Here is a 22330-nt window from a genome sequence, read left to right as displayed (position 1 = left end):
TCTCTCCTTTTTTAGAGGTAAGTAATGGAGTGACCAGTACAGATGAACATCTATATCCAGAGAATGGCTATGACATTGGGCAGTACAAGTGAGCTGTGTCTCTATCTGGAGAATGGCCAGGACAATGGTCCATTCAGATGAACTGTCTCTATACCATGAGAATGGCTATGCCAATGTGCAGGAAGGATGAGTTGTCTCTGTACCTGTCTGCACTGGTTGTGACAGCTACACTTATGACGGCATAACATGGTAACCGCAACAGGCAGAATCACAATGGCTGCTACTGGAAACATGGATGTTTCTACCAACATGTCAGAAGTTTGAACTTTAAAAAGTTCTGAATGTTCAATATTTTGAAGACTGTTGACCTTCTTGCTGGAGTGACTTTTTTAGAAGTTGTTCTGACGGATCATGGGATGTTTTTCTTCGATAATTTGTTTATATAGCAGAGGAAAAGCGACCTGCTCTGGACATTGAGTTGAGTTTTTCTGTTATTTTATTTTCCCTCAGAGGATTTTCATGGTTTGGAGTTCTGAATACTATGATATAAGACTGAATTCACTAACATGTGTGTCCTCTCCTATCGATGTGTGAATGACATTTTGCATTATGGGAGTGAACTGTTCTTGCATTGTCAAATCAAATCTAATTTTACTTGTCACATACATATGGTTAGCAGATGTTACTGCGAGTGTAGCGAAATACTTATGCATCTAGATCCGACAGACAGTGCAGCAGTATCTAACAGGTAATACAGTTGAAGTCGGAAGTTTACATACACCTTAGCCAAATACATTTAAACTCAGTTTTTCAAAATTCCTGACATTTAATCCGAAGAAAACTTCCCTGTCTTAGGTCAGTTAGGATCACCACTTTATTTTAAGAATGTGAAATGTCAGAATAATAGTAGAGAAAATCATTTATTTCAGCTTTTATTTATTTAATCACAGTCCCAGTGGGTCAAAGGTTTTGGGTAGCCTTCCACAAGCTTACCACAATAAGTGGTGTAACTGAGTCAGGTTTGTAGGCCTCCTTGCTCGCACATGCTTTTTCAGTTTTGCCCTCAATCTATAGGATTGAGGTCAGGGCTTTGTGATGGCCACTCCAATACCTTGACTTTAAGCCATTTTGCCACAACTTTGGAAGTATGCTTGGGGTCATTGTCTATTTGGAAGACCCATTTGTGACCAAGCTTTAACTTCCTGACTGATGTCTTGAGATGTTGCGTCAATATATCCACATAATGTTTCTTCCTTATGATGCCATGCATTTTGTGGAGTGCACCAGTCCCTCCTGCAGCAAAGCTCACCCACAACGTGATGCTGCCACCCTTGGTCATTATGGCCAAACAGTTCTATTTTTGTTTCATCAGACCAGAGGACATTTCTCCAAAAAGTATGATCTTTGTCCCCATGTGCAGTTACAAACCGTAATCTGGCATTTTTATGGCGGTTTTGGAGCAGTGGATTCTTCCTTGCTGAGTGGCCTTTCAGGTTATGTCGATATAGGACTCGTTTTACTGTGGATATAGATACTTGTTTACCTGTTTCCTCCAGCATCTTCACAATGTGTTTCGCTGTTGTTCTGTGATTGATTTGCACTTTTCACACCAAAGCACGTTCATCTCTAGGAGACAGAACGTGTCTCCTTCCTGAGCGGTAATGACAGCTGAGTGGTCCCATGGTGTTTATACTTGCGTACTATTGTTTGTACAGGTGAACGTGGTACCTTCAGGCGTTTGGAAATTGCTGCCAAGGATGAACCAGACTTGTGGAGGTCAGCAATTTCTTTTCTGAGGTCTTGGCTGATTTCTTTTGATTTTCCCCAAATGTCAAGCAAAGAGGCACTGAGTTTGAAGGTATGCCTTGAAATACATCCACAGGTACACCTCCAATCGACTCAATTGATGTCAATTAGCCTATCAGAAGCTTCTAAAGACGTGACATTTTCTGGAATTTTCCAAGCTGTTTAAAGGCACAATTAACTAAGTGTATGTAAACTTCTGACCCACTGGAATTTTGATACTGTGAATTATAAGTGAAATAATCTGTCTGTAAACAATTGTTGGCAAAAATGACTTGTATCATGCACAAAGTAGATGTCTTAACCGACTTGTCGAAACTATAGTTTGTTAACAAGAAATTTGTGGAGTGGTTGAAAAATGAGTTTTAATGACTCCAACCTAAGTGAATGTAAACTTCCGACTTCAACTGTATATGTTGCCATTACTTCTGCTGGTTGTTCTTCTCATCGAAACTTCAGCCCAAAATGATTGTGCCCTGTGTGCCATTCTCACCATAAATGATTTAACAGCTGCGTTTCAATAATACTGCTTTAATATTGCTTTAATGGAGGAGAGCATTCAAGAAACTGACAGTGTGCTACTCACTCTCAAAGCACTTTAACAAAATGTTAAATAATACCATAAATTAAAACCGTAAGATACAGTACAAAAATCCTTTAAACCCTCATTTAATCAACAAGCTCTCGCAGTCGCACATCAGAATTAGACGTTCATCCATGTTTCTTAATCACATTTTGAAGTTATTCCAAACATCAAACGTCAAAGTGTTTAGTTACTTCTCTGTATAATTCCAAGGTTACATTTTAGACATTAACACCAAATGGTTATGGTAAGGGTTAAGGTTAGGGATAGGCTTAAAGCAAAATATCAAAAACAACTTTCTATTGCTGGATTCAAACATGCAGCCTTTGGAGCCACAGGCAGATGCTTACGCACATCTGCCATACCTGTCCACAATACCTACTTAAAGATAACAGCACTTACTGTTGCCCCTAGAGCCAGTTTCTACGTCCTCTCCCGACCTCCTCAGACATGTATGGACATTGAATACTGACTTGTATCATGGGTGACCTGCCTGTATTTAATCTCTCCCATTTCCACAGGCACCTCTTGTACTGTACACCCACACACAGTAAAGTTGACATTGCACATTGTCCTAAAAACAAAGCCTCGCCCACTGTTATGATTTCACAGGTCCAATGTCAGTGATTTGAAAGGCTTGAGATACATCATCATTAACATTTACAAACCAGCAGCCAATCCAACTCACTAGAATAGGAAATTGTGTACAGTTGCTTCATGCATAACAATTGCAGTGCCAGCCACATAGGCTACAGATACTACATGCAGTATGAAAGCAAAGAGGAGTGCTCTTGTAATGCAGAAAAGGGCTTTCACATTAGATCACGATCTGGGTGAATTGCATTGATCCACATCAATCATTTTTAGGTTAGGTCTGAGCCATGGGAGGATGATGGTGCAGTGCTGGCAGGTGGATGTCTGTCTCCTTGCTGTTGTCTGAGCAGTCCGAAGGGATGTAACAGCCAGAGTCTCTGGGGCAGTCGGTCAGGTCCGCTTTAACACTCTCAGTCAGGGACTTGGCATCCTGGTTTAACTCTCCCTCCTGACCATCACCTAGAATGGAATGGGTATGGGGGCTTTGAGAATGGAATGGGTATGGGGGCTTTGAGAATGGAATGGGTATGGGGGCTTTGAGAATGGAATGGGTATGGGGGCTTTGAGAATGGAATGGGTATGGGGGCTTTGAGAATGGAATGGGTATGGGGGCTTTGAGAATGGAATGGGTATGGGGGCTTTGAGAATGGAATGGGTATGGGGGCTTTGAGAATGGAATGGGTATGGGGGCTTTGAGAACTTGTATTCAAAAGTAATGGCCACAGATATGCTCCCACAATATCAGAGTAGCAGAAATAACTTTTTTCATAGTTTCCTCTTCCCCCCCCCCAACCCCCGAAATATGCCTATTGTAGCTGGATGTTTGATCTGTATGTAGGCTGTGAAAGCTGTGAGACCATGTTACATTTGCTTACCGCAGCGAAAAGTGAAGTTCAAAAGATAAAGGTTTGCATAAGCTTGAAAAACATGACAGATAAGCTAGTGCAGCGCCCATACCACAGTGTCTTACCTCTGAAAATGACATTTCCTGTTAATAGCTTGTCTTGTCTTGCACCACTCAATGTAGTTTCCTGACTCTGCCTTTCCTTTCATGTCCTTCTAGTAACTGTCTCTTTACAGCCTATAAGCAGTGTTTTGCGTATTTGCAGTGTATATAGATTATGTATACAGTACCAGTCAAACGTTTGGACACCTACACATTCCTGGGTTTTTCTTTATTTTTACTATTTTCTACATTGTAGAATAATAGTGAAGACATCAATACTATGAAATAACACATATGGAATCATGTAATAACCAACAAAGTTTTAAACAAATAAAAATATATTCTTTGCCTTGATGACAGATCACCTGGAATGCTTTTCTAACAGTCTTGAAGGAGTTCCCACATATGCTGAGCACTTGTTGGCTGCTTTTCCTTCACACTGCAGTCCAACTCATCCCAAACCATCTCAATTGGGTTGAGGTCGGGTGATTGTGGAGGCCAGGTCATCTGATGTAGCACTCCATCAATCTCCTTCTTGGTCAAATAGCCCCTACACAGCCTGTAGGTGTGTTGGGCCATTGTCCTATTTCAAAACAAATGATAGTCCCACTAAGTGCAAACTGGATGGGATGGCGTATCGCTGTAGAAAGCTGTAAAGCTGAATTCTAAATAAATGATTGATTACAGACAGTGTCACCAGCAAAGCAACCCCACACGATCACACATCCTCCTTCATGCTTCACGGTGGGAACCACATATGCAGAGGTCATCCGTTCACCTACTCTGCGTCTCACAAAGACATAACAGTTGGAACCAAAAATCGCAGATTTGGACTCATCAGACCAAAGCACACATTTCCACTGGGTCTAATGTCCATTGCTCGTGTTTCTTGGCCCGAGCAAGTCTCTTATTATTATTGGTGTCCTTTAGTAGTGGTTTCCTTGCAGCAATTAGACCACGAAGGCCTAATTCGTGAAGTCTCCTCTGAACAGTTTATGTTGATGTGTCTGTTACTTGAACTCTGAAGCATTTATTTGGGCTGTAATTTCTGAGGCTTTTAACTCTAATGAACTTATCGTCTGCAGCAGAGGTAACTCTGGGATTTCCTTTCCTGTGGCGGTCCTCATGAGAGCCAGTTTCATCATAGTACTTGATGGTTTTGCGATTGCACTTGAAGAAACTTTCAAAGTTCTTGAAATGTTCTGTATTGACTGACCTTCATGTCTTAAAGTAATGATCGACTGTCATCGCTTATTTGAGCTGTTCTTGTCATAATATGGACTTTGTCTTGTACCAAATAGGGCTATCTTCTGTATACCCCCTACCTTGTCACAACACAACTGATTGGCTCAAACACGTTAAGAAGAACATAAATTCCACAAATTAACTTTTAACCAGGCACACCTGTTAATTGAAATGCATTCCAGGTGACTGCCTCATGAAGCTGGTTGAGAGAATACCAAAAGTCTGCAAAGCTGTCATCAAGGCAAGGGGTGGTAACTTTGAAGAATCTCATATAAAATATATTTTGATTTGTTTCACACTTTTTTGGTTATTCAATTATTCCATATGTGTTATCTCATAGTTTGTCTTCACTATTATTCTACAATGTATGGAAAAATAAAGAATTGTCCTTGAATGAGTAGGTGTGTCCAAATTTTTGACTGGTACTGCTTAGTATAACACATCTTTAGCTATCCATGGCCAGTACAAGATGGCTGATATCCTGTTATTTACACACACTGTGAGGTGAACACAATTAATGTTACATTCTGAAGTTTACTTCTTGCAGTGATATTACTTTGTTAATACAGACAGTCTTTACTGGGTCTTCTATATGAATTCAATTACTTTCTGACTGAACCCCTTTTGATTTGAATGAAACCCTCCATCAATAAATACATCAAATAGGATCTAAGCTACGACATATATTATGAACAAGAAAAACATCTCTGGCAATATTAGATCATTGACGTGAAAGCATAATCCTTGCTCCGGCCAAAAGCTATGCGACGCCCACACACATTAGCCTTATTCAGAATGTATTAAAAATATATTAACTCAGCAATCTACACACAATACCCCATAATGACAAAGCGAAAACAGTTGTTTAGACATTTTTGTAAATCTCTTAAAAATAAAAAACAGAAATACCTTATTTACATAAGTATTCAGACCCTTTGCTATTAGACTTGAAATTGAGCCCAGGTGCATCCTGTTTTTTCTACAGCTTGATTGGAGTCCACCTGTCGTAAATTCAATTGATTGGAAAGGTACCCACCTGTCTATATAAGGTCCCACAGTTGACAGTGCATGTCAGAGCAAAAACCAACCCATGAGGTTGAAGGAATTGTCCATAGTGCTCTGAGACAAGATTGTGTCGAGGCACAGATCTGGGGAAGGTTACTAAAAAATGTCTGCAGCATTGAAGGTCCCCAAGAACAGTGTGGCCTCCATCATTCTTAAATGGAAGAAGTTTGGAACCACCAAGACTCTTCCTAGACCTGGCTGCCCGGCCAAACTGAGCAATCGTGGAAGAGCCTTGGTCAGGGAGGTGACCAAGAATCCGATGGTCACTGACAGAGCTCCAGAGTTCCTCTGTGGAGATGGGAGAACCTTCCAGAAGGACAACCATCTCTGCAGCACTCCACCAATCAGGCCTTTATGGTAGATTGGCCAGACGAAAGCCACTCATCAGCAAAAGGCACATGACAGCCCACTTGGAGTTTGCCAAGAAGCACCTTAAAGACTCTCCGACCATGAGAAACAAGATTCTCTGGTTACCAATATTTAACTCTTTGGCCTGAATGCCAAACATCACATTTGGAGGAAAACTGGCACCATCCCGAAGGTGAAGCATGGTGGTGGCAGCATCATGCTGTGGGGATGTTTTTTAGCAGCAGGGACTAGTCAGAATCAACAGAAAGATGAATGAAGCAAAGTACAGAGAGATCCTTGATGAAAACCTGCTCCAGAGTGCTCAGGACCTCAGACTGGGGTGAAGGTGTACCTTCCAACAGGACAACGACCCTAAGCACACAGCCAAGATAACGCAGGAGTGATTTTGGGACAAGTCTCTGAATGTGCTTGAGTGGCCCAGCCAGAGCCTGGTCTTGAACCCGATCAAACATCTCTGGAGAGACCTGAAAATAGGTGTGCAGCTATGCTCCCCATCCAACATGACAGAGCTTGAAAGGATCTGCAGAGAAGAATTTGAGAAACTCCCCAAATACAGGTGTGCCAATCTTGTAGTGTCATACCCAAGAAGAATCGAGGCTGTAATCGTTGCCAAGGGTGCTTAAACAAAGTACTGAGTAAATGGTCTGAATACTTATGTAAATGTGATATTTCAGTTTCTATTTTTTTTTTTTTTTTTTTTACAAATAAAAAAAAAACTGTTTTTGCTTTGTCATTATGGGGTATCGTGTGTAGATTGATAAGGAAAAATAAACAATGCAATCAATTTTATTATAAGGCTGTAAAGTAACAAAATATGGAAAAAGTCAAGGGGTCTGAATACTCTCCGAATGCACTGTATGTAGCGAACGTCAGAGCAGCAAAATAATTCAGTTTGAGTCATCAGGCAAGGGGTTTGCAATGGGGTCAACTTTGAGCACCTCTATTTTCTTTTGGCAATCATGTCCAAAAAGTAACTTTCTTACTACTTCTACCATGATGTGAAAAACTCACTTTCATAAACTCACTTTCTTGCTCATTTTACTTCCAGATGTGAAAAACTCACTTTCATAAGTGGAACTGCAAGTTCCCAAGTTCCCAAATTCCCAATCACGTGTGAATTTTTTTTATTTATTTAAAAAAAAAATTTTTTAAATGCAAATTAGATTAAGAAAACTTCTCACTTTCACATGTGGCAGTGAAACAAGACCATGGTGCTTGCCTACGGAGCTGTGAGGGGAACGGCACCTCAGTACCTCCAGGCTCTGATCAGGCCCTACACCCAAACAAGGGCACTGCATTCATCCACCTCTGGCCTGCTCGCCTCCCTACCACTGAGGAAGTACAGTTCCCGCTCAGCCCAGTCAAAACTGTTCGCTGCTCTGGCCCCCCAATGGTGGAACAAACTCCCTCACGACGCCAGGACAGCGGAGTCAATCACCACCTTCCGGAGACACCTGAAACCCCACCTCTTCAAGGAATACCTAGGATAGGGTAAGTAATCCTTCTCACCCCCCTAAAAGATTTAGATGCACTATTGTAAAGTGGCTGTTCCACTGGATGTCATAAGGTGTATGCACCAATTTGTAAGTCGCTCTGGATAAGAGCGTCTGCTAAATGACTTAAATGTAAATGTAAATGTAAACACTGTTACTCTCCTTGCACATTACTACTTAGCCTACCTGAGCATTATAATTTCAGGTGTGTTAAAGGTCATTTATTATTTCTGAGCCATTCATTTGGACTGTTACTGCTGCAGGCGCATGCCTCTCTTCTTCATACGTTGGTCAGTGACCATTGGAAGATGCCGAATGAAAATAACAGGTAAGATAGCTCTCTGTGTCTCCAAATTTTATCCTGTTTTACGGTTTGAACGCAAGGTTACATTTTCCAAATCTAGAGATAACTTATAAATTGAAAATGAAAGTTTAAAAAAGGTGAGGAAAAAAGGTGAGATTTTTACCATTTACATGAGTTTAGTAGCTAGCTAACTAACTTTTGTATGCAAGTCAATGAGAAAAAGATGGCGTCTCAGATGACTCCTTATTTATCATGTTTAACATGTAAACATTTTGTTAATCAGTTAACTCAAGTTAACTTTGTCATTTTATTGTGATTAATCACATTGTCTGAAAACATCCAAAATACATAATCTATACAGCTAAAAACAACAATGCAATCTCAAAACAAGTTAACATTGAGGTTAAAGAAAGTGTGCTCATCAAATAACCTAATTTTGCTAAATGTTACTCTGAACAAACTCAAGACGTTAACATTCTTACAGTCCTTTTTTATAAAAGAAAATCTTAAATTTGTGCAAATTCTGAATTTGCGATTAATCTGGATTAATCAGCAAATCATGCGATAAACTTGATTAAAATGTTTTATAGTTTGACAGCCCTAGTTAAAATGTACATTAAAATGGCAAAAAAGGAACATGTGAAAGTGTAGCAGACATGACTTGTGATGGTTGCTTTTGCTGATGGTCATGTGATGAGGTAGCCCCCTCTGCAACTTCAACATTTGTGTTGACCCTCTTTGTCTAATGGTCAACACGTTGGCTTCACTTGTGGGAGACCTGGGTTCTAATCCTGCCAGTTCTAAAAGTACATGTGAAATGTTGGGAAACCACATGTCTCTGTCATGAAAAATTGTCATGTGGAACTTCACACGTATATGCAAACCACATGTGATTTGTTCACGTGAAATGTCACGTGTCCACAAACCCAGTGTTTTTCTCATGTGTTTTTATTAAGGGTATCCTGTTATCATTAGCCTCTTTACCTGTGTACCTGATACCACAGCCCTGATACAGCACATCCGCTGATGGTATGCCCTTCCTTACCTGCTTTGGCGATCTACATTTACATTTTACATTTAAGTCATTTAGCAGACGCTCTTATCCAGAGCGACTTACAAATTGGTGCATTCACCTTATGACATCCAGTAGAATAGTCACTTTACAATAGTGCATCTAAATCTTAAAGGGGGGTGAGAAGGATTACTTATCCTATCCTAGGTATTCCTTAAAGAGGTGGGGTTTCAGGTGTCTCCGGAAGGTGGTGATTGACTCCGCTGTCCTGGCGTCGTGAGGGAGTTAGATCTGTATACATATGCGGAATACATATGCTTTTGTCAGAACTAACACTATTGCGCATCACCTAAGGCCTAGGTGTTGTCTTAAGTGCCTTTTTTAACTGTGTTTTACCTTTATTTAACTAGGCATGGCACTTAAGAACAAATTTTTATTTTTAATGACAGCCTAGGAACAGTGGGTTAACTGCCTTGTTCAGGGGCAGAACGACAGATTTGTACCTTGTAAGCTCTGGGATTTCGGTTTGCAACCTATCGGGTTACTAGTCCAATGTTCTAACCACTAGGCTACGCTGCCACCCTTTGCATTCCACCTGGAAATTTAAGTAGGAGGAAGACTACCGTAACTCACTTTGGGGTTCTTGGAGGCACTCGATGGCTGCCATGAGAAGATGTCTGTGTTCAGGATCAGTCACATTGAGTTCCATCAGATACTTCTCCTTCAGCTCTTTCAGGTCATCTACTGTTTGATAGCCGTTCAGGAGCAGTGAAGAGGCATACTCCTACAATACAAATAAACAATACCAATCTGTAAGCAAGTCGCCATGTTGCAATGAAAAACGCAAATAAATTCACATTGACATCGGAAACAAATTGTTCCCTAAAGATGCAATTTATCTGGGGATTTTTTCCAAAGAATTCAGAGAACCTGTTTTTTTCGCGAGGGATTATTTGTAACCACTTTGAGGAGAGAGACAGAGAAGAGAGGGTGAAAGAGAGAGTCAGTCTACCTCCAGATTGAGGCACTCTAGGAGCTCCTGTAGCGTTTTGGGACGGGGTCTCCTGCTCCTCCTGTGTGTCCTCATCTTCTGAGGCAGTTCAGGAACCTTCTCTACTATGAGGTCCACGTAGATGAACTTAAAGTTTCCCATCTTGTTGTTCAGCATGCCTGTCCATATACCCATAGGAGGCTTGCTGATTATCTCAATCACATCCCCCACCTGAAAGAAGAATTGGTCCTTTTACTTGAGAAATACTGTACATGTAATAGATCAACACAGCCTACTTTGGCTCGATCTCAACTGTTTAAAAATCCAGGAAGATGTGTGGAATGACAGGTTTAACATTTAAGAAAGAGGCAGTCTATAACTATTCATCATAATATGTTATATTATTCTACATTCACAGCAATATTTCAGTCAGTCAGGAATCAGGATACAACTAGTTTAGTCAAGTAGGCTAATTACCTTAAGTGATTCCGTGTCGTAGGGACTGGGGACAAAGTCTGTGTGGACCCGGGCTCTGCCACAGAACTGGCATGTGTAGGGCAGCACCTCATCCAGCCTCAGACTGTCTCTGTTACTGAAGCCATCTGACCCGCTGGTCAACCCACCTAGGGAGCAGCACACAACACAGTTTGATTGGTAGGAGACCGACATCATGATGTTTGGCCTCACATCAGTATTTACAAAGACAAAGCCAAATGTGTTACACAGAGCATTTGGGGTACTGTAGTACATCATGCTACATAGTGAGGGAGTTTTCTGCTCCTAGATGAGGATTTATGCTGGTCTAATAGTATCCTACTTGTTGATTTGAACATTTAAGTTATGAAAGGTATGGCAGTGAGTGAAACATAGACAGTTTAGACTTTTGACTGTGATTATGTTTGTCAGGCATCTTTGTTGGGTTAATTAAGGTCCAACAACATGCCTTAGTACAGTTGAAGTCGGAAGTTTACATAGACCTTAGCCAAATACATTTAAACGCAGTTTTCACAATTCCTGACATTTAATCCTAGTAAAATTCCCTGTCTTAGGTCAGCTAGGATCACCACTTTATTTTAAGAATGTGAAATGTCAGAATAATAGTAGAGAAAATGATTAATTTCAGCTTTTATTTCTCTCATCAGAAGTTTACATACACTCAATTAGTATTTGGTAGCATTGCCTTTAAATGGTTTAACTTGGGTCAAACGTTTCAGGTAGCCTTCCACAAGCTTCCCACAATAAGTTGGGTGAATTTTGGCCCATTGCTCCCGACAGAGCTGGTGTAACTGAGTCAGGTTTGTAGACCTCCTTGCTCACACACACTTTTTCAGTTCTGCCCACAAATGTTCTATGGGATTGAAGTCAGGGCTTTGTGATGGCCACTCCACTACCTTGACTTTGTTGTCCTTAAGCCATTTTGCCACAACTTTGGAAGTATGTTTGGGGTCATTGACTATTTGGAAGACCCATTTGCGACCAAGCTTTAACTTCCTGACTGATGTCTTGAGATGTTGTTTCAATATAACCACATAATTTTTCTGCCTCATGATGCCATGTATTTTGTGAAGTGCACCAGCCTCTCCTGCAACAAAGCACCCCCATATGATGCTGCCACCCCCACATGATACTGCCAACCCCGTGCTTCACGTTGTTTGTACAGATGAACGCGGTAACTTCAGGCGTTTGGAAATTGCTGCCAAGGATGAACCAGACTTATGGAGGTCTACTGTTTTTTTCTGAGGTCTTGGCTGATTTCTTTTGCTTTTGCCATGATGTCAAGTAAAGAGGCACTGGGTTTGAAGGTAGGCCTTGAAATACATCCACAGGTACACCTCCAATTGACTCAATTTATGTCAATTAGCCTATCAGGAGCTTCTTAAAGCCATGACATCATTTTCTGGAATTTTCCAAGCTGTTTAAAGGCACAGTCAACTTAGTGTATGTAAACTTCTGACCCACTGGAATTGTGATGCAGTGAATTGTAAGTGAAATAATCTGTCTGTAAACAATTGTTGGCAAAAATGACTTGTGTCATGCACAAAGTAGATGCCCTAACCGACTTGCCAAAACTATAGTTTTTTATTAACAAGAAATGTGTGGAGTGGTTGAAAACAAGTTTTATTGACTCCAACCTAAGTGTATGTAAACTTCCGACTTCAACTATGGATTGGGTTCCATACTTAGATTTTTATCAACCACAATGTGTAGCATGCTTTACTGTAATGCAGAGTAAGCGAAAATTGCATTAGTAGCGAGTGAAAGGGAACTTAATTAGTTCAGTAAGGTCTTGGCTGTGTGCCCAATGAGCTTACTGGAATTGCTGTGTCCACTGTTGAGACCGTAGAGACTTTCAAGGGAGTGACTGGACACTCTGTGTCCTTTTGGAAATGAATGGACACCATTAACAATATCCCCTCTTCCTTCTTCATCTCACTCTGTCCCGTCAACCTACACAGTAAAAAACAACAGATAAGGTCACGTTTTATTATGTTCTTTGCCCTCCTTTTCTTATGCTGTCACTCCCCATCTCATCTTATCTCACAGCGTGGTAGTTGAGGAGGAAGAACAGGAAAAAGCCAAACCAATCAAAGGGCTGGGTCAGGCCATGGCTCTAAGCTATTCCGTGTTTAATTTCTCATGTGCCAAAGCTGCTCAGTATCCCAGGCAGTTTATGTAAGGTCACAGAAGAGCTCCTCTCCTCTCTTCTGCCAAGAGTCCTTAATCCACACAGAGCTGCCTTACCATTTATTATTGAGACTTGACATGGCCAGGAAGTGTGTGTCATCTATCATAGGCTCTGACTGTACCTCCCTGGTCCTCTCTGTGAGAGAAGAGTTGCTTTTTTTTCGCTCCACAAATCGCTTGGTGACCAGGTGATGTGGTAATGAGTCTTTGATTTGTTTTGACTCAGTGATGTTTAGACATGTTGGTTGTCACGGCACTCCCTTTTAGGTTGAGGATCATAGCCCTCTCTCTCACTCTCTCTCCCACCAAAGGTTTATGAAGGTCATAAATACCTAAAAATCTTTACCACACTCGGGCCAAAATGAAGGTTGAGAATCCCTTTGTTACCACAGAGAAAGACTTTGCAGTACGGTAACCTCAAAAGGTTGAATAATGTAGCAATATTTCAGTATTCCAACCAGTTGAAATTGTCCGTGGGTACTTAAAGAACAATCGTGTCGAATTCCTTACTAATGTGTCATGTAACTATCACAGCAGAACAACATAATTGTTTCTCTGAATGTGTATATTTCCCAGTTACCAGATTTACATCTCAATATTGAACAAAATTACTGATTGAGTATGGGACTAATTTTGAAAATTAGATAGGATAGGGTCCCCATGTTGAAATGGCTACAACTCTAGACCAAAACATGCCAGGTGATGCTAGTGTGTGAAGAGGTTCAAACAACTCTGGTGACCAGAAAACTTGGAAGCTGTCGCTACATGTTGAAATGGTTGGCAACTCTACCAAAAAACAAGAACAGAGAACATGGAGATCATTCCCAAGTTGATATGGCTAAGAAATCTACAAACTAAAGAACAATTATTCAGGCTGCAGCTGTTTAAGTACTTTAGTCTGGTAAACGCAACTGGTCGAACGACCGAATGGTACTCTGACATATCCATTACAACAAGCTACAACTCCGAAAGACTTTGATCTCTGGTGGTCAAACCAGAGACTTTCTGTCAACAATCTATCCAAATCAAATCAAAATCAAATCAAATTTTATTTGTCACATACACATGGTTAGCAGATGTTAATGCGAGTGTAGCGAAATGCTTGTGCTTCTAGTTCCGACAATGCAGTGATAACCAACAAGTAATCTAACTAACAATTCCAAAACTACTGTCTTATACACAGTGTAAGGGGATAAAGAATATGTACATAAGGATATATGAATGAGTGATGGTACAGAGCAGCATACAGTAGATGGTATCGAGTACAGTATATACATATGAGATGAGTATGTAGACAAAGTAAACAAAGTGGCATAGTTAAAGTGGCTAGTGATACATGTATTACATAAGGATGCAGTCGATGATGTAGAGTACAGTATATACGCAGACGGACCGGCGATCGCAGAGGGACAACAAAGGCATACGCTCATAAATAAGTAAATTCCTATTTATTTTTGAATGAGCGGTTGTTCATGTTCAAAGTATAAGCATTTCCATGAGTGTAGTGTAGTGTATGTAGGGGGGGTCCACTCTGAGTTTCCCACTCTTGAGCTGGCCCCACCCCTTTTCTTTGTCTACCAAGCCGTCATATCGGCTTAGCGCACTTGGGACTTTACAGTGTATCGTGTCAGTAATCAATGTAAAACTACTGTGTGTGTTAATGTAATTCTGCGATTGATTAGTTAGTAAATAAATAATTAAGCCAATTTGTATATCGCTGATTCATTATTTATTTTAGGGTTCGTGCAGATATCCAAGGGTTTGCGACTTTCAGGAATGAGACTAAAGAGGTAACAATACATTAATAGAAGACTGTAATCGATAAGATAATAAAATATCTGAAGAGTTATATTCGGGAAATTGAAACTCTATAAACAACATTTTCCCTTGGTGCCCCGACTTCCGAGTTAATTTAAATTACAGGATTAGTTTGATCACTTAAGGAATAATTACACATAGAGAATTGATTTGATAATATAACAGTCTTCACATTTTTGTATTTATTTTTTTATCTATGCAAGTCAGTTAAGAACACATTCTTATTTTCAATGATGGCCTAGAAACAGTGGGTTAACTGCCTTGTTCTTTCGGTTACTAGTCCCAACGCTCTAACCACTAGGCCGTCCGCTACGACAAGGTCTTTGGGCTAAAAGCCTGGGAGTAGGCTAACTTGTTCATAGTGACATGTATTCATGGATGTATTCATGAAGGGAAGCCAGGCTTACCCAAAAAAATGTACCAAGAAAAAATAATGCAGTGCGTATTCAGTGCGTATTGGGGTACCAGCCGGTTCTGGCGCCTTGGCATCAGGGTCAGACCGAGGCTCCTGCGGTGGACGACTGGTTCAGGCGCGCGGAGGAGACATGGGAGGCCGCCCGTGTACACCTCCAACGAGCCACGTTTCGCCAGAAAACCAGCACGGACCGTCACTGCAGTGAGACTGACTCTCGACCCGAGACCTGCCCCTCCATCTGCTCCCCCTGAAGCTGGGACTGCAGATTCTGGGGCCCTTCAAAGTCCTGCGGAGGGTGAACGACGTATGTTACAGATTACAGCTTCCCTCTGATTATCGTATTAACCCCTCGTTCCATGTGTCTCTCAGGCCGGTGGTGGCTGGTCTGCTCCAGGATTCTGAGGTGCGAGAGGTCTCTCCTCCCCCTTTGGACATTGTTCGTTCCATCCTGGATTCGAGGCATCGGGTGGGGGGCCTTCAGTACCTCGTGGAGTGGGAGGGGTACGGTCCGGAGGAGAGGTGCTGGGTTCCGGTTGCGGATGTTTTGGATCCCGAACTGCTGCGGGAGTTTCACCGTCGCCAGCAGGATCGCCCTGCGCCTCGCCCTCCGGGTCATCCCCGAGGCCGGTGTTGTCGTCCCCGAGGCGCGTCAAGGGGGGGTACTGTCAGGACTTCTACCGAAGTCGGCTCCTTTCCTTGTTCGGGCGGCGTTCGGCGATCAACGTCACCGGCTTTCTAGCCATCGCCGCTCCATTTTTCATATGTCCATTTGTCTTGTCTTGTTCCATACACACCTGGTTTTCATTCCCCAATCAATCTACATGTATTTAGTCCTCTGTTCCCCATCATGTCTTTGTGTGTAATTGCTCATTGTTAACGGTGTATGTTTACGCACGATACTTTTATAGTTTATGTTCCGTGTTTTTGGGAACTTATGTCATTTTTTGTGCCTATTGTTGAATGGACTAAAAGTGCGCCTGTTTACTCTGCTCTCCTGCACCTGACTTCACCTTGCTTACACAGCCGTAACAATTACAATATAGCAATTAAACACTGGAATGGTAGGATGTGCAGAAGATGAATGTGCAAGTAGAGATATTGGGGTGAAAAGGAGCAAGATAAATAAATAAATAAATAAATAACAGTATGGCGATGAGGTAGATTGGATGGGATATTTACAGTTGAGCTATGTACAGGTGCAGTGATCTGTGAGCTGCTCTGACAGCTGGTGCTTAAAGCTAGTGTGAAAGGTAAGAGTCTCCAGCTTCAGGGATTTTTGCAGTTTGTTACAATCATTGGCAGCAGAGAACTAGAAGCAGAGGCGGCCAAAGGAAGAATTTTCTTTGGGGTTGACCAGTGAGATATACATGCTGGAGCACTTGCTATGGGTGGGTGCTGCTATGGTGACCAGTGAGCTGGGTTAAGGCGGGGCTTTACCTAGCAGAGACTTGTAGATGACCTGGAGTCAGTGGGTTTGGCAACGAGTATGAAGCGAGGGCCAGCCAACGAGATAATACTGGTCGCAGTGGTGGGTAGTATATGGGGCTTTGGTGACAAAACGGATGGCACTGTGATAGACTGCATACAATTTGCTGTGTAGAGTGTTGGAGGCTATTTTGTAAAGGACATCGCCGAAGTCGAGGATCGGTAGGATGGTCAGTTTTACAAGGGTATGTTTGGCAGCATGAGTGAAGGATGCTTTGTGGAGAAATAGGAAGCCGGAGGACTGGAGATGTTTAATGTGAGTCTGGAAGGAGAGTTTACAGTCTAAACAGACACCTAGGTATTTGAAGTTGTCCACATATTCTCAGTCAGAACCGTCCAGAGTAGTGATGCTGGACGGGCGGGCAGGTGTGGGCAGCGATCGGTTGAAGAGCATGCATTTAGTTTTACTTGCATCTAAGAGCAGTTGGAGGCCACGGAAGGAGAGTTGTATGGCATTGAAGCTTGTCTGGAGGTTAGTTAGCACAGTGTCCAAAGAGGGGCCAGAAGTATACAGAATGGTGTCGTCTGCATAGAGGTGGATCAAAGAATCACCAGCAGCGAGAGCGACATCATTGATGTATACAGAGAAGAGAGTCGACCCAAGAATTGAACCCTGTGGCACCCCCATAGAGACTGCCAGATGTCCAGACAACAGGCCCTCCGATTTGACATACTGAACTCTATCAGAGAAGTAGTTGGTGAACCAAGCGAGGCAATCATGAGAAACCAAGGCTGTTGAGTATGCCAATAAGAATGTTGTGATTGACGGAGTGAAAACCTTAGCCAGGTCGATGAATACGGCTACACAGTAATGTCTCTTATCGATGGCGGTTATGACATCATTTAGGACCTTGAGCGTGGCTGAGGTGCACCCATGAACAGTTCTGAAACAAGATTGCATAGCGGAGAAGGTACTGTGAGATTCAAAATGGTCGGTAATCTGTTTGTTAACTTGGTTTTCAAAGACCTTAGAAAGACAGGGTAGAAAATATATAGATAGGCCTGTAGCAGTTTGGGTCTAGAGTGTCTCCCCCTTTGAAGAGGGGGATGACTGTGGCAGCTTTCCAATCTATGGGAATCTCAGACGATACGAAAGAGAGGTTGAACAGGCTAGTAATGGGGGTTGCAATAATTTCGGCAGATCATTTTAAAAAGAGAGGGTCCAGATTGTCTAGCCCTGCTGATTTGTAGGGGTCCAGATTTTACAGCTCTTTCAGAACATCAGCTATCTAGATTTGGGTGAAGGAGAAGTGGGGGAGGTGTGGGCGAGTTACTGTGTGGGTGCGCAGGGCTGTTTACTGGGGTAGGGGTAGCCAGATGGAAAGCATGGCCAGCCGTAGAAAAATGCTTATTGAATTTCTCAATTATTGTGGATTTATCAGTAGAGACAGTGTTTCCTAGCATCAGTGCAGTGGGCAGCTAGGATGAGATGCTCTTATTCTCCATAGACTTTACAGTGTCCCAGATGTTTTTTGAGTTTGTACTACAGGATGCAAATTTCTGTTTGAAAAAGCCTTAGCTTTCCTAAAAGCCTGTGTATATTGGTTCCTAACTTCCCTAAAAAGTTGCATATCACGGGGGCTATTCGATGCTGTAAGGTCTACTACACCTGTTGTATTCGGTGCACGTGACAAATCAGCTTTGATTTGATTTGGAGGGAGCAAAACATCAGTTTTTGGTTTGGACCGACCACAATAATTTGGAATATCTCCGCACAGCCAAGCGCCTTAACTCCTGGCAGGCCCAGTGGGCTCTGTTATTCATCAGCTTCAACTTCAAAATGTCTTATTGCCCAGGGTCCAATAATGTTAAACCGGACACCCTCTCTTGCCTGTACAGTCCCGCTGCCACCTCCTCTGACTCCGAGACCATCCTCCCTACCTCATGCCTTGCGGCTGCTGTGAGCTGGGGTACTGAGGACCCATGCCAAATCTTTTCAGTCTCCTGAGGGGGAATAGGTTTTGTCGTGCCCTCTTCACGACTGTCTTGGTGTAGTAACTTGGGTTAACTCTCCATGGTTCTAAATCAATAGTTATTTAGTAGTCTGAAAATGTTGGAAACATGATCTTGCTTGACCATGCTGTAGGTCATGTAACTGTTTGTTACATGCAATATACTTTGTTGACTTTATTCTGCTACTGTGTCTTCTTAATGTCTCGGACTAAAACCTATATGTCACGGTCACAAGGCATATGAACTAACAGGTTACAGAGCGAACAACACAATTATCACAACACATAGGTTGTAATATAGCTTTTTTTCTGGCTTGGCTTCCCCAGGGATTTTACCCACACACCGTTACTGCTTGTTCATCATAATTTACAGTATAACCCTTTCTTTGCCTGTCATCCTCCTCAGGATCCTCCTGAGAAGCCTTGCACTGTATTATAACTATATTGTATTATCACTATATTGTATTATCACTGTATTATCAAGGTTCCTGCTCTGTTCCTATAGTTTGTGTGGTCTTAGTATTTTCTACATACTAGCCCATACCTCTGCATTTGGGCATCTGCTTTCTTTTCGTTGAACTTACATTTCACTCTTTTGACTTTTATCCGAGGTCTGTGGTACACTGAATGTTGAGGCCTGATCTGTATGACACAATGGGCTCTGCTCACTCACCATTTCCTCTGACAGGGCTTTGGCATAATTCCTGCCCATCCTCTTCATCATGGTCAGTGAGATGGCCTTCAACTTCTTCCCTATACCTCCTGATCTGGTCTGGTCACCACTGTCAACCTGCTCTCCCTCTGCAGACTGCACGCATATTAACACACACATGTTGTTACATAGTTGGCATGCTTAAACTACGATACAGCAATATACAAAGGCCAAAGTTAGTGTTTCAAAAATATTCTGTGTTAACATTAAAAAGATGAGTCAGCCTCGCTGACTTGAAACATGTTGTTTTGTTTCAACAAATGCCGAAAACGAATGTTGAAACAATGAAGAAAGTTTACAGTGTCACTTATAGGGAATTACTGGTTGAAGTAGCCAACAAAATCAGACAGATGCTTCACGTACCGAAGAATCGCCATTTTCCACTGGCTTCACTGGGGCTGGTTGGTGTCAAATCGGCCAAAGCTGGTGGAGCGCTGGGTGAGATGGGAGATTAACGGATTCAAATGTGTTTTGGATGGTAACAGCAGAACAGATGTTGTCTGGCTGCCGTGTTTATGTAGAACTCCGAGCAGTCATGTCTGTAGGCCTAAACCCTGTAAACCATCTAATCTGCTGTTCTTCTGGTCATGTATTTACATAGTACTGTCTGTATTACCATCAGGCTCTATTATGGCATTTTATCCACCGGACTAAGATAGATTTTTCTTAATCTTTTTTTGTACTGAATTGTATCTAATGTTGCATTTGATTAGGGTTGGATTTAATGATGTAACTGCAGTTTCAGTTTGGACTCATGAGCATTGAGACCTACTGTATAGTAATGGATGAGTGCTGAGTGGCGCTCAGCTTCACTGCAGCTAATGAGGTTTGTAAAATTGGGTAGTGTATCAGCTGTTTTCTTCTTGTCATGTCAGTCATTGCAGACCTTGGAGATCTATTTGTAACATCAGATCAACTATATCATGTCAGGTAAAGTTTTTTTTGCTAGGTTTTTTTACCCACTGATTTTGTTGTCATGTTTGAGTCACTCAGATATCACATGAACACTAATAAGAAATGGAAAAATGTGTAGAATTGCAGGAAATTTGCTTTTAAATGGCAAAGAAAATGACATCTGTCCGTTGCAAAATGGATAGAATTGCAGGGAATACGCTTTAAACCTGTACAATTATCTCTCCGCCAACAAAAAGGGTGTGAACCGTTTGTGCCATGGTCAGTGCTTGTGGCCATAGAGATACACGTGACGTGTGGGGAGAACCACTGTTCTAGCACATTCCAGTCCTCCTGATCTCCCTAAAACCTGTCATCTAATTGAAGATAATCTAATTGAAAGATAATCGTCATTAAAATGGAGAGCGTGTGAAAAGCAATGGTCCGTTGTTCACTGGCGGCCCATTAGAATTAATTCTGAGGCTTTCGCCCAACATCTGTTACATTAAACCCTGGCTTGTGGCCCAACACTGACCATCGACCATTACTGAACCGTGAACCTTGGCCGGCTGCAGTCACCGTCACCTACTGGGGAAAGCCAATGATGTCTAATAGAAATAATGGTCAAATAGCAAGAGCAGCAAATGCTAGTATTGCTTTTATAATGAACTCAAATATTTTGAGTGAATCTTCATCTTTAATATCCTGCCCAGTACATCACTGGGGCCAAGCTTCCTGCAATCCAGGACCTATATAATAGGCAGTGTCAGAGGAAAGCCCATAAAATTGTCAGAGACTCCAGTCACCCAAGTCATAGACTATTTTCTCTGCTACCTCACGGCAAGCGGTAGCAGAGCACCAAGTCTAGGACCAAAAGGCTCCTTAAGAGCTTCTAACCCCAAGCCATAAGACTGCTGAACAATTAATCAAATGGCCACCGGACTATTACATTGGCACCCCGTTTGTGTTGTACACTGCTGCTACTCGCTGTTTACCATCTATGCATAGTCACTTCATCCCTACCTACATGTACAAATTACCTCAACTAACCTGTACCCCCGCACACTGACTCGGTACCGGTTCCCCATGTATATAGCCTCGTTATTTTGTTACTTTTGATTATTTTTTACTTTTTTACTTAGTTTATTTGGTAAATATTTTCTTATTAACTCTCTTGAACTGCACTGTTGTTTAAGGGCTTGTAAGTAAGAATTTCACGGTAAGGTCTACACTTGTTGTATTCGGCGCAAATGACAAATTAAGTTTGATTTGATGTGCATAATACAGCCCAATGTTTGGAAAGATATGCCTTAGAGCATTTCAATTTATTGTAATACACACAGTTTAAAAATGTCAAGCAAAATGCCCAACGAGTTAGACATATCAAATATTGTTTTTTTGTTATTACATTGGATAGTAGCAAATCGAAAAGCAGATTGTACCCCCCAAAAACCTGACATTTAAAAGATCTCACCTTTGGTTTTGTCTTGCTCTTTGGGTCTTTGTTTGAGACGTTTGACGGTTTCCTGTGAAGCATTGTGCTGAATCTGAATTACCGCTTTACATTGTTTATTTTGGATCAAAAACAACTGTGCTGTAGCCTATTCGACCAATCATCATATCAACTGTGCTGTAGCCTATTCGACCAATCATCATATCAACAACCTACCCCGCAATAGTTGTGCAGAGCAGGTACATTTCCTCTAAGTCAGGCAGGATGTGACTATATCTACACAGTCTGTTTATCTGTAATCAAAGGCATTAATGTGTTGTACTTTTAGGTGGAAGGTGTAAAGTTTCATCAACAAGCTGCATAAACTGAAACATCTTCAGTGCACCAAGAAAGCCTCATTGATCAGACTGCTGGATTGTTGTTGTATGGTAAAATCATTTTATGAAATCAATCAATCAATATCACAAACTGCTGCCTACATGACACTTTTTGACAACGCACCAAGTTAAATGCA

The 22330-nt window shown here is 41.7% G+C and overlaps 1 protein-coding gene and 1 pseudogene across 5 annotated transcripts in view; one reads left to right on the top strand and one right to left on the bottom strand.

Moving 5' to 3' along the window:
- The window catches only part of LOC118391188 (glycerophosphodiester phosphodiesterase domain-containing protein 5-like), a 62098-nt gene extending 56343 nt beyond the window's left edge, over positions 1–5755 (top strand). For all 5 annotated transcript variants that reach the window (XM_052457919.1, XM_035782307.2, XM_035782305.2 and 2 more), the window contains one exon: positions 16–5755. In XM_052457919.1, the coding sequence (XP_052313879.1) occupies positions 16–92 (77 nt within the window). In that variant the 3' untranslated portion in view covers positions 93–5755. The remainder of the gene's footprint in view (positions 1–15) is intronic.
- Positions 2128–22069, bottom strand: LOC118391187 (SAM domain-containing protein SAMSN-1-like; annotated as a pseudogene).
- Positions 22070–22330: the final 261 nt, after the last annotated feature.

This window comes from Oncorhynchus keta, chromosome 12 (genome assembly GCF_023373465.1).
Source record: "Oncorhynchus keta strain PuntledgeMale-10-30-2019 chromosome 12, Oket_V2, whole genome shotgun sequence".
Classification (NCBI taxonomy): domain Eukaryota; kingdom Metazoa; phylum Chordata; class Actinopteri; order Salmoniformes; family Salmonidae; genus Oncorhynchus; species Oncorhynchus keta.
The sequence above is the reverse complement of the archived record's forward strand: the minus strand, read 5'-3'. Positions and strand labels throughout refer to the sequence as shown.